Source organism: Prionailurus bengalensis, chromosome B4, assembly GCF_016509475.1.
Source record: "Prionailurus bengalensis isolate Pbe53 chromosome B4, Fcat_Pben_1.1_paternal_pri, whole genome shotgun sequence".
NCBI lineage: Eukaryota > Metazoa > Chordata > Mammalia > Carnivora > Felidae > Prionailurus > Prionailurus bengalensis.
The window spans coordinates 78,840,500-78,852,476 of record NC_057358.1 but is presented as its reverse complement, the minus strand read 5'-3'; the positions used below and the strand labels follow the sequence as shown (position 1 = coordinate 78,852,476).

Below are 11,977 nucleotides of genomic sequence, written 5' to 3'. Positions count from 1 at the left end.
CACCCCGGCAATCCAGCTTCCCCACTCCCTGGGAAAGGGCAACCGAGGCTGTGACAAATCTCCCAGCCAAGATCTTTCTAGGGATAATTTGGTTAGGCTAATTATCCCATGTTAATTAGATAAGACTCAAATTACATGAGCAAGACATGCAAACCCAGCACTTTGGGGATTTTCAAGTTATTTGCCTGGTGTCTCTGATTTTGCTAGGAGAAAATGATTTTTTGCTCCCAGGCAAACTAAACCCTCAAATTAGGGCAGTGGTTCCCTCCTGAGCCTTATAAAGGGTGAGCCTGAGACTGTAGGCTCATGAATTGCATCTCAGCTAAGGGTTAGCGTATTATTCCATCTCTCTGGCCTCCCCAGCATGAACCGCCAGTTCACCTACAAGTCGGGGGCTGCCGCCAAGGGGGGCTTCAGCGGCTGCTCAGCAGTGCTCTCAGGGGGCAGCTCGTCCTCCTATCGGGCAGGGGGCAAAGGGCTCAGTGGGGGCTTCGGAAGCCGGAGCCTCTACAGCCTGGGGGGTACCCGGAGCATCTCACTCAACATGGCCAGCGGCAGTGGGCGGGCAGGGGGCTATGGGTTTGGTCGAAACCGGGCCAGTGGCTTTGCTGGAAGCATGTTTGGCAGTGTGGCCCTTGGGCCTGTGTGTCCAACTGTGTGCCCTCCAGGAGGCATCCACCAGGTCACTGTCAACAAGAACCTCCTGGCCCCCCTCAACGTGGAGCTGGACCCTGAGATCCAGAAAGTGCGCAGCCAAGAGCGGGAGCAGATCAAGGCTCTGAACAACAAGTTTGCCTCCTTCATTGACAAGGTGGGTCTCTTCGGAGCAAGCCAAGCATAGACCCCCTTCCTTCTTCTACTTCTGCTGCCCTCAGTTGGCTTTCTATCTGAGACAGGCACCTCCCCAAGATGCAGACACAGCAAGAACTGAGTAGGGAGGAACTGGACCAACCTGGACGTCAGGACTGAGGGTGAGGGTGGACAGAGGGGCAGGAAGAGCCAGGGAGCTTGATTTGGGAATGTTCCCAAGAAGCAGGGCAAGTGGCCTCAGAGTTGAGAAGTAGGAGAATGACAGTTTATGAAACTAGGAAGCCAAAGGAGAGGCTCATGGCAGCCGAGGATTTCTATAAAGCCATGAGACCCAATTTCTCCTCTCATGGGACCTAGAGCAGCTCAGATCTTGGTTGAAAGATGGACTCATAGACTATAATACACCCAATCTATGGGGGAAGGCAGATGGGGAGGAGCAATGTACTAGAGCAGTGGTCCTCAAAAGTGCTCCCTGAACCAGCAGCATGAGCATCATCTGGGCACCTGTAGAAATGAACATTCTCAGTCTCCAACTCATACCTACTGAATCGCAAGCTCTGGCAGTGGGGCCCAGGAGCCCCCAGGTGATGTTGATGGCCACTTGAGTTTGAGAACCCCTGAGGAAAAAAGGGGTGGCAGGGCCTTGAGAAATAGAGACTTCCTGAGCTCAGGAGAGCAGGGGAAGCTCACCAAGGGTGGCAGTGAGTAGGGTGGCAAAGTGTGAATAAGAGTTCACTGGATGGAGGTGGGGAAAAGAAACCTAGAGAGAGGGAGAAGTCCCGTGTAGCATGGTAGGACTTGTTTGAAGAACGGGGAGAACTTGCCTTTGTGTGAGTATTGGGTGAGTGGTGGAAGGGGGAGGAGGGGTGGGCACACGGTGAAGAGCACAGGGAGGAATTTGGACTGGACTCTGCAGGTGATGTGGAACCACTGGACCATTTTGAATAAGGGAATGGTATGGTATTTGTAAGCTACAGCTTGAGAATGCTGGTTCTTCCCCCAGATTAATGCTCTGAGACCAGAGAGTTGGACATGAAAGCAACATGGGAGGGCCCAAGATCCCCAGTCAACTGAGTGCTTGCCTCTGGCTGGGCTGGGAGATGCCATGATGGAGGAGACAGAGAGCAGGCAGAGCACAGTCCAGGCTACCTGGCCCTGAGCAGAGGTGCCCAAGAGTGCGAAGGCCAGTACAAGGCCAGCTTACACATCTAGGGACTTGGCTGCCCATGGACACAGGTCCCTGCAGATTTAGACATTTACTAGTGGTAAATAAAGATGATGAGCCCCTGCCCAATATCAGAGGCTGTCCCCACAAAGAGAACCTCAGTCAGACAAAGGGCCCTGGATGGGGAAGGGTGTGAGGGACATTTTCTAAGTCCGGAGGCCTACGCTTTAAGCTAATGTAGTGTAGGACGACATAACCACAGCCCAGGAAAGGAAACCCCACAGGCCCTCCCTATTGACAGAGTGCCTGTTGATTTGGGTCCCAGGTGCGGTTCCTGGAACAGCAAAACCAGGTGCTGGAGACCAAGTGGGAGCTGCTACAGCAGCTGGACCTGAACAACTGCAAGAACAACCTGGAGCCCATCCTCGAGGGCTACATCAGCAACCTGCGGAAGCAGCTGGAGACGCTGTCTGGGGACAGGGTGCGGCTGGACTCGGAGCTGCGGAGCATGCGGGACGTGGTGGAGGACTACAAGAAGAGGTGAGCAGGACCCCATGCCTGGGCTGGCTGGCCTGCCAGAGCTGGGCTTTCCCAGCAGGCACTGGGACACTTGCTCAGGGGCACTGATCTTGGGTGACAGTGCCCCGTCCTGAGTTCCCCTGCCTTGGCAAGATGAGGGCCCTCTCTGGGTGACTGGGCAGTCTGGACAGTGGATAGTCAGTCTCTCAGGCAGTGGTAGGGCTGTTCTTGCAAGTGGCCACCTCCTTGGCACACTCCCTTCTGTTTCCCACTTGAGAAAGCCTCTCAGCTCCTAAGCTCGCTCAGAGGTCCCCCAAATTTCCAGGAACCACCACTTCCCCAAACCAGCAAGTCAGGGAGGTGGAGTTTCTCTCATTGTCTTCAGGTCCTGGACATTTGGGCCATGCTCCTTCTTCCTGTCTGGGACAGTTCTAGGTTCCTTTAGATTCACACTTTGGGATGGGGTGAGGTTACTAGCAAGGTGTCAGGCAGCTGGAGTGATGCAAGAATCATGGCTACAAGGGATAGCAGCATGTTCCTGTGATTTGGACACTGAATGGGAGGAGGAAGAACCTAGTTACTCCCCAGGCATCAGGGGGAATCCAGACCCAAAATCATCTGGTCCCCTGACCTGGGAGGGAGTTACTTTCAAACCCTGTCTACAGCGCTGGCCACATAGTCCTAGTGAGTGGGACAGATTTGCAAAGATGTAGAATAATAGCTGCTAAAAGATACATAGAGTGGACACCTCTTTTCTGTTCTTGTGATGAGAACACACACACACATACCTTGCTCATGTTATGCTTTTCCTATAGGTATGAGGAGGAAATTAACAAGCGCACAACTGCCGAGAATGAATTTGTGGTGCTTAAGAAGGTGAGGAGGAGGTGCATATATATGCCTGTCACCTGGCGGTGGGGCATGGAGGGCGGGGGAGGTAACAGAGAGGAAACTGAGGTCTGTGCTCCTTGTAGAATGACCAGGATCTGAAGTGCCAGAAGAAGATGGAAGGATGTGTTGCTTGGGATATCTTGGGACACCTAGATGTTTACCTAGAATACATTACCTTGTCAGCTTTAAAAAAAAAAGTTTTTTTTAACGTTTATTTATTATTGAGAGACAGAAAGACAGCATGAGCAGGGGAGGGACAGAGAGAGGAGGAAACACAGAATCCAAGGCAGGCTCCAGGCTCTGAGCTGTCAGCACAGAGCCCGATGCAGGGCTCGAACCCACCAACTGCGGGATCATGACCTCAGCCAAAGTCGGACGCCCAACAAATGAGCCACCCAGGCACCCCTACCTTGTCAGCTTTTTATATTTGGCATCGATGGGTGGGAGTCCAGATATGGATAGCCAATGTCCAAGTTATGTCCACTTTGGCTTGGGGAACAGGATGTGCTTTGGGGAGGGCTGCACGCTTACCTTCCAGCTCTGCCTGTCTCCGGCAAAGTGCTGTGGCTGCCTTGGGCTCTGACTGCCAAATGACCCCCTATAGGAGATATCTTTCCCTCCTGTAGCCTCTCTTTGAGAAATAGGGGGAGGAACAGGATTCCATCTTGGATGGGGGCAGATGATTTCCAGAGGGTCGCAGTGAGTCTTGGGTGGAAGTTATGTTCCTGCCCTCTGAGGCCTCACTCCATTCCCGGGGGCAGCTCATCTCAGTGTTGGTGCTTGGGTGTCAGTTCCTGGGAGAGCACTTTCTGGGCTTGAAGAAGGGTGATATCAGGGGGTCTCTGGATTCCTTTAGGATGTGGATGCGGCTTACATGAGCAAGGTGGAACTGCAGGCCAAGGTGGATGCTCTGGATGGAGAGATCAAATTCTTCAAATGTCTGTATGAAGGGGTAAGTCTCCATCCCCCAGCCCCATCCCTAACTCTTTCTTCTGGAAGACAGACATGTGAATGAGTGGTTACTCGTTCCTTGTAACTTTAAGAACCCAGGGGATCTCCAGCATTTGGATGCTGGGGGGCATGTAGATCAAAGGAAAGCATGACATCTATCCTGTTGCCTTCAAATGATGTGGACCATCAGTCCCAGCCTGGGACTCCCAGTCACAGTCTCACATCTTTGAGGAAGCCATGGGTCCTTGATACACTGATGTTCAGCTAAGGATATTCTCATTTCTGCCTGTCTTCTGTCTGCCACTTGGGGTGTCTCCCTGGGTCTTGAACAGGAATCTCTAGGGATAAATGTGGGGGAGTCCTCACACCCTTTCTCCTACCTCTGATCATCTGGCTTAAAGCCCGATCCTGTTGGCCAAGCATATGTGGGCTCCTGTGTCCTTAGTGTCTCTTGTGTGGTGGCCAGGCTGTTTCTCCTCTATATTTTCGACTCCTGACCTGTTTCAAGTGACAGATAGATGGACTGTTTTCTTCTTGGGCTGCTTCCAACTCATTCAGCAGTTTTCAGATGTGGTACTGAAACATCTGGGCTGGGGGGCTTTGGAGAATACAGCTTGTCTCTACTTGGGAGGCTCTAGGGGCTCTCTATGAAAGGGTCATCACCTTGGCCTTCCTCCATCCACAAATGGCATTTCATGTTTCCTTCCTTCCCATGTAGGAGATTGCTCAGATCCAGTCCCACATCAGTGACACATCTGTCATCCTGTCCATGGACAACAACCGGAACCTGGACCTGGACAGCATCATCACTGAGGTCCGCGCCCAGTATGAGGAAATAGCCCTGAAGAGCAAGGCCGAGGCTGAGGCCCTGTACCAGACCAAGGTGGGCTGAACACCTCCTCAGAGTCCATGGCCCACCATGGTCCACACATTTGTCGGGAGCATGGCACTGTCCTGGGTTCTGGGGTACTCCCAAAGGGAGGAGAAGATGAAGCTCTTGGACTGATCCACAAAGACTGGGGCAGCCATTGACAGACACCCATTGCTGAGTGCAAATGAATGTGGCATAAACAGAGTCCTGGATGCTGGGGAGACAGAGGTTAGGGGACCAACTGGGACAGGTCAGTACTGACTTCCTGAAGGCTGAGGGGTTTGAACTGAGTCTGAGAGGGAGGAAAACATGGGTAGTTAGCATCTCAACTCTTCCATTAATTACAATAAATTAGGGGGTCTCTTGAATGTCATCTGAGATCAGGTAATTCCTACCTTTCATTCAAGTTCAATTACAAGGATAAAGGGGGAGTATGATCTTAACTCCTTTAATGGGTCGTGGGTGGGGAAATGATTCTTTAGATAATTTAGTTTCTCAGATCAGATGGCAACTTCCTAATTGTTCCATGCTATTTATCGGGTTCCTTCCCAGGGGAAATTCACACACTTAGGACCTTATCTTATCTCTCCCCCTGCCTCCTTGCTACCATAGGGACAGAAAGATGTGGTCAGCAGGGTTGGGAGGAAGAGAGGGAGGTCCAGGCAACAACACAGGCCAGGGCTCCTTGATAAGTGTTCAAACCCAAGTTTCCAGTTCCCAAGTCCCTCCACGTGACTGTTGCAAGCCAGTTTCAGGGACGGCCATGTGGCCCAGGCACTCTGGATTGTCAGTGGCCAGTGCTTAACCCCAAACTCCTTCCAGAGGAAGTATGGGGTTATCCATATCTGCAAGTCTCCAATTGGAGCTAAGCCCTTACTGACCAGAGTTTCATTAGTGTAGTTCTAGCAACAGAATTAGAAGGGCTTCTTCTTCTTCCCCTTTCAAAGATGAAGAAGGCAGGGATCAGGGCATTTAGGTAATTTGCCAAGGTCACTTAGCTGGGAATAAATGGAGCTGGATTTGAATCTAGATGACTGACTACAAATTCCACGGTGTTCAGACAAAAGATCAGGACATGACTCTGTTAAGAAACATTTATAGTGACAACTTAGGATGGGCCAGGAACAGAGTGGAGAAGGACACTGGTCTGTTTGCTTCAGAAGGAGCCTGCTTGGTGTCAGAACTTAGGGAATTAGTGCCTCCCTCCCTGTCCATTTGTAGGGAGGGCCATCCTCCTCACATAGCCTTGCAGAGAAGCAGGGAAAGACCACCTGTTCTGCCCCAGTGTTTATCATCCCAAGATTAGTACCAAAGATAAAACACAGGAACATAGTGAGAAGCCTCTTTGTCTTCCAGGGGACCTGGCATTTTTAAGAGGAATCCTGACTCTAGGGCCTTGTTAGGGTCAGGTATGACAACCCATAAGGCCAAGCACCAGTTACACAGAGAGAAGCAGTGTGCAGTCACCAGAGTTCTGAGTGTCACACTTTTCCAAGTTTCTCATAAGCCAGATTCTGGGGTAGAACTAAAATATTCTCTATTGACTGTTCAGTGGATGACATCAAGGCGGGAGTGATCCCAAACTAGTAGATGACCTCAAATTCATGGCTAGTGGTGTTAGACTAGCAGAATATACCAACACACACGCGTGCGTACACGCACGCACGCACACACACACACACACACACACAATGTTCCTCCATTCCCAGAAACAGTTCCAGTAGCCCACGGCCCAGCTGGGCTATAAATGGCAGGAAGTCACAGAGAATACAGGTCCCTGTCATCCAGTCATGCTAAGTCTGATGGGGAAGACACAGAAAGGTGTGCTTATAGTACAGTGTGGTAAGATCTATGAACTGGAGTGGTAGGAACTATGGAACCCGAAGTACACCCAATCAAGGAAGATCAAGGAAGGCCTTCCGGAGGAAGCTGATCTGCTTTGGCTGAGTTGGAACTAGCTAGGGAAAAAGGGAAAATGGATGAGAAAGGGTTTTCCAGGTGGAGGTAGAGCCTCATGCAAAGTCTCAGAGACTTCAGAGCACAGGGACATTTAGGGAACAGTTCAGCACAAGTGTAGAGGCAGATGGGCAGGGGTAGCGAAAGATGAGTCTGGAGAGACTGGTGGATGCAAATCTCAAAGCACCTTGATGCCATGCTCATGGTTTGAATTTGACCTTGACTTTGAAGGGCTATCAGTAGAGCAGTGTCATAGTTGGAGTTGTATGTTATATGGTTGCAGTATGGAGAGGAGAAGACTTTCAACAGTCCTTATGGCCAAATGTAACCATCAGTGAGAGAACTGTGCTTAAGACAAACAAATAAATCCCGTGAACAGATAGATGTTTGAGTGGGGGGCTGTTGACAGGCCTGGTGAAGTTGGGGACCCCTACCCACCTCTGTCACACTCTGAAGGCAAAGGCATGGTCTGCCAGGCTGAGCTCCACCAGGCCTGGGTCAAGGTCTCTGATTTGCCCCCTATCCTTCTAGTTCCAGGAGCTCCAGCTAGTAGCTGGCCGGCATGGGGATGACCTCAAGCACACCAAGAATGAGATCTCCGAACTGACTCGGCTTATCCAAAGGCTGCGCTCAGAGATTGAGAGTGTGAAGAAGCAGGTGAAGGGGCTTTGGAGGTTCCTGGCTCACTCTCCAGGGAGGTGTGAATGGTCTATCACACATACTCCCCCAGGTCTCTCTCCTACTCTACATCCTTCATCTCAGAACCCACTTTCTCAGGTGGAGACCCTGATCTCATCCTCCACACTTACCTCCCATCTGAAATCTGGAACAATTGGAAAGGTCTTTTCAGAAAGCCAAGTGGCTAAGAGTAAGAATCTCCACTGACCCAGTTGAGGGGACTCTATCTATCACCATGGATGTGGCTTTGCTGTAGGAATTGGGGCCAGACAGAGGAGGGTCTGACCACAGTCAGCACATGGAGGATGAGGGGTGAAGTGAGGCTTGGAGTGCCTGCCCTTAGAACTCAGGGGAAAATGCTACCTCCTGTCCCGCAGTGCTCTAACCTGGAGATGGCCATAGCCGATGCCGAGCAGCGGGGCGATAGTGCCCTGAAGGACGCCCGGGCCAAGCTGGACGAGCTGGAGGCCGCCCTGCACCAGGCCAAGGAGGAGCTGGCCCGGATGCTGCGGGAGTACCAGGAGCTCATGAGCACGAAGCTGGCCCTGGATGTGGAGATCGCCACCTACCGCAAGCTGCTGGAGGGCGAGGAGTGCAGGTAGGGGGCGGGGAGGGTCTTAGAGCTGGAAGAACTTCTGGACTTTTCTGACTCAGTTTCCCAGAGTGCGGGGGAGGTTGCTGGAGTGGCTGGAGATGCTTTTCAGGTCATGACAAACAGCTTTTAAACAGCATCTGGTCAGTCAATGAGACAGCAATCTCCTTTATAGTTTTCCTGCCAGTCTCCAGACCACAACAGGGAGAAAGTTTCAGGATGGTTCTGTTGTGTCTTTAACACCGCTCGGACCCTTGCAAATATCCCTATAAGTAAAGAGATACTAGATCTTAGGTTCAGAGCCTCGGGAAGGCAACAATATCTAGCCCTAAAGTTTTAAACTGCTTTATTTTCATTATATTTATTTTTACTGCTACTGTTTTTTTTTTTAATCCTTTTTGATCAGGTAGTGTTGGTTTTCTATTTACCCTGGTGAAGGAAAATGTCTTAAAACAATTTTTTAAAATTTATTTATTGAGAAAGAGAGAGTGAGCGAGCACGTGAGTAGGGGAGGGGCAGAGAAAGAGGGAGAGAGAACCCCAAGCAGGCTCCACACTGTCAGTGCAGAGCCCGATGTGGGGTTTCACCTCACAAAACCACGAGATACGATCTGAGCCAAAGCCAAGAGTTGGACGCTTAACAGACTGAGCCACCCAGGAGCCCCATAAAACTTCTTGTTAAGAGAAATGCATTTTTTTTTGGTATAAAAGGCAGAGTCCATGAAAAATACTAAGTATGTAATGGTGTGAGTCGTACAGGTTCATAGCACGTCAGAGTGAGGTACATAAAACACTGACATGTGAAAAGCTTGCTCTAACTGAGCGCCATTGTAGTGCTGAGACCAGCAGAGGAGAAGTTACTGGTCCTAAAATCAGACGGTTATTTCCTTAGGGGCACCTTCTGATGCTAGCATTTCCACACGTGTATTTATTCAGGCAGTAGCCTCCCAGGAATGAAGAAATGGGATAAAGAGAAACCCAGAGGAGGGGCCCTGAGAGGTGCTGTTGTTGGGGCCCATGTCTGATGTGGGAAGGGTAGACTGGGGGGCGGGGCAGAGCAGAGACATGCAGGTGCAATGATGACATCTGGCCAGTTGGAGGGGTTCGTGGAGGCTGGGCTCATGTGGCTGATGATCTCAAGCTGCGGTGTGGGGAACTTGGATTCCAAGCGTTGGAGACTTACCTCCCCTTTTCTCTCTGCACAGGATGTCTGGAGAACACACCAATTCTGTGAGCATTTGTGAGTATTTCATGCCTCTGGGGGAATATTTGTAGCCCATTAATGAACACAGAGGAAATGGGTGCCTGCCTCCGGGCCCCCATGGGCTCTGCCTGGTAGATCACCTGGTCACAACCCCCTTCCTCGCTAAGACCTGTTCCCTCTTCCTCTGTGGAGCTCCCACTGACAGCTTCCCGTCACAATCTGATATTTCACATGGGCCCCTTCCCCAGAGATCTCACCTATGCTGGGACAAAACTCTCAGCCCACCCTCTTCTGCCTCCCCCGTCCCACGACAGCTCTCCTGCATGATGGAAGCTGTGAGCAGCAAGAGCCCACCTCCTCACTGAGAGCAGAGACCTGTGCTCAGGCACGCTGTGCACGACCAGTGTGAGTGCTGGCTCCACAGAGGTCAGCCTGGTCTCCTAAGACGGGCCAGCAAACCTTCCCGAAATCAAGCAATCCGGAAGTTCTTTGAAAAAAATTAAGAGCATATTCTAAAGTTAAATGAGAGCCCTACTGGCTTATGTGATGCTTCAGGGGACACTCTTGGTACTCCTGTTTGTTCAGAGAAGGAGAACACGCCCAATTTGGGGATCCTGTGGGATCTGGGCTAGTTTTTCCAGTGCCTGAGCTGCTCAGGAATTGAGCATATATCCTTAGAGTCCACAGTTGACGTGAAGCGTTTGCTTAAGAGGGAGACATTTAAGCTAGTTGCAGGTGGGAGATTGGAGGGGACTTGGTGTCACCCCTGTCCTGGGACATACACTTATCACTCCTCCCTCCACCCCCACAGCAGTCATCAGCAGCACGGTGGCCGGGACCACGGGCACAGGAGCTGGCTTTGGTTTCAGCGGTTCTGGCACCTTTGGTTACCGGCCCAGCTCTGTCTCGGGGGGCTATGGCATGCTGTCCGGGGGCTGTGTCACTGGCAGTGGGAACTGTGGCCCCCGCGGGGAGGCCAAAACCAGGCTGGGCAGTGCAAGCGAATTCAAGGACGCCCAGGGGAAGACCTCAGCTCTGAGCTCCCCCACCAAGAAAACCACAAGATAAAGTGAAAGTGTATTTCCCCACTGTCCACCTCACCCTGGTTTCCTCTGGACTCCCTTCTCCAGGACACTCCTGCATCACATTTATCATTGTCTCCTTCTTGCTTTTCCTTGCCACTGACATTCCCTCTCTTCTACCTCCTGCCTTAGTCTTCCTTCATTCAGAATCTGGATTCTAGCCCATCCTGCTGCCTCCATACTAAGAGACTCCCTAACTCAGGCTCCCCTTCCTGAAGCATTGCCAAGGATGAAGACCCAGATCTTTCCCTGGCCCGCACAGCCTCTTGCAGAGAAAGGTCTCTCTCAGCAGTCCCCCCTTCCACAGCCTGGCCTTAGGGAGTTATTTGGCCACATGCTGCCTGGGTTCATGAGATTACAGGGCCACCGACAGACCCACAAAGACTGTCTCCTGTTACAGCAACAGCAGCTCAGGCAAAACACTAGGTTATGGGTTCTATCTTGCGTGGCCCCTACACATTTACAGAGCTGGGAGTAGCCCTGGAGATTGGTCTTATCCATGAAGGGATTTGTGCCTTCAATATGTGAGTTCCTGTCCTCGTTCAGGTTTTACTTCTCTAATTCCCGAATCTCACCAATAAACTTAATAAAATTCATGCAGGACCAGGCTGCTTCTCTCTTCTATGGGAATCCTCATCTCAGACCACCTATTTTCTTCTTCTTTTTTTAAATGTTTATTTATTTTTGAGAGATAGAAAGAGAGAGAGAGAGCAGGGGAGGCACAGAGAGAGAGAGAGAGAGAGAGAGAGGAAGCAGGGTCCAGGCCCTGAGCTGTCGGCACAGAGCCCAACATGGGGCTCGAACCCATGAACCATGAGATCATGACCCAAGCTGAAGTTGGACGCTTAACCCACTGAGCCACCCAGGAGCCCCTCAGACCACATATTTTCTATCTGTGGAGGTAAATGACCTGAAACCTGGGTCATCGAGGTCTGGTGTGTTCCACAGCACCCCAGAGTATCTTTTAATCTGAGAGAAAGATCCTTGCATGGACTGCAGGATCCCACTGGATTTTGTGATACCCTGGATTTTGTGATACCCTGGAGTCATTTCTTACCCCATCCCCAGTAGCTGCGCCTTCAAGTCATGTTTTTCTCAAGCCAGTGCTCCAGTGAACAGGCGATCTTGAAGAACGTGCTGCTTATCAGCAGGGGGAGGGAAGCAGCATTTATCTTGTGGCAGGATTTAAAATTGATCAAGAGACAGAAGGAAGCCAGTTCTGGAAAGTCTGGGGCTCGAGTTATGGCTGCTCCCTGATC

The 11,977-nt window shown here is 51.1% G+C and overlaps 1 protein-coding gene across 2 annotated transcripts; it reads left to right on the top strand.

Moving 5' to 3' along the window:
* Positions 1 to 301: 301 nt before the first annotated feature.
* Positions 302 to 11,314, top strand: LOC122473448 (keratin, type II cytoskeletal 73). 2 transcript variants are annotated; one of them, XM_043564018.1, is made up of 9 exons: positions 302 to 811; positions 2,301 to 2,515; positions 3,310 to 3,370; positions 4,242 to 4,337; positions 5,055 to 5,219; positions 7,695 to 7,820; positions 8,219 to 8,439; positions 9,638 to 9,672; positions 10,451 to 11,314. In XM_043564018.1, exons 1-9 carry the CDS (start codon positions 365 to 367, stop codon positions 10,702 to 10,704), a joined length of 1,620 nt encoding a protein of 539 aa, XP_043419953.1. In that variant the 5' UTR covers positions 302 to 364; the 3' UTR covers positions 10,705 to 11,314. The 2 variants fall into 2 exon arrangements, with proteins under 2 accessions (XP_043419953.1, XP_043419952.1); XM_043564017.1 differs by having other exon boundaries at positions 303 to 811; positions 10,448 to 11,314.
* The last annotated feature ends 663 nt before the right edge of the window (positions 11,315 to 11,977 follow it).

Bases quoted from the DNA above. Each gene is read 5' to 3' on its own strand.
- LOC122473448 (XM_043564017.1), top strand. From the start codon at position 365: ATGAACCGCCAGTTCACCTACAAGTCGGGGGCTGCCGCCAAGGGGGGC. The intron at 2,516-3,309 runs GTGAGCAGGACC...CTTTTCCTATAG, and splicing joins GTGGAGGACTACAAGAAGAG to GTATGAGGAGGAAATTAACA. The intron at 9,673-10,447 runs GTGAGTATTTCA...CCACCCCCACAG, and splicing joins CACCAATTCTGTGAGCATTT to CAGTCATCAGCAGCACGGTG.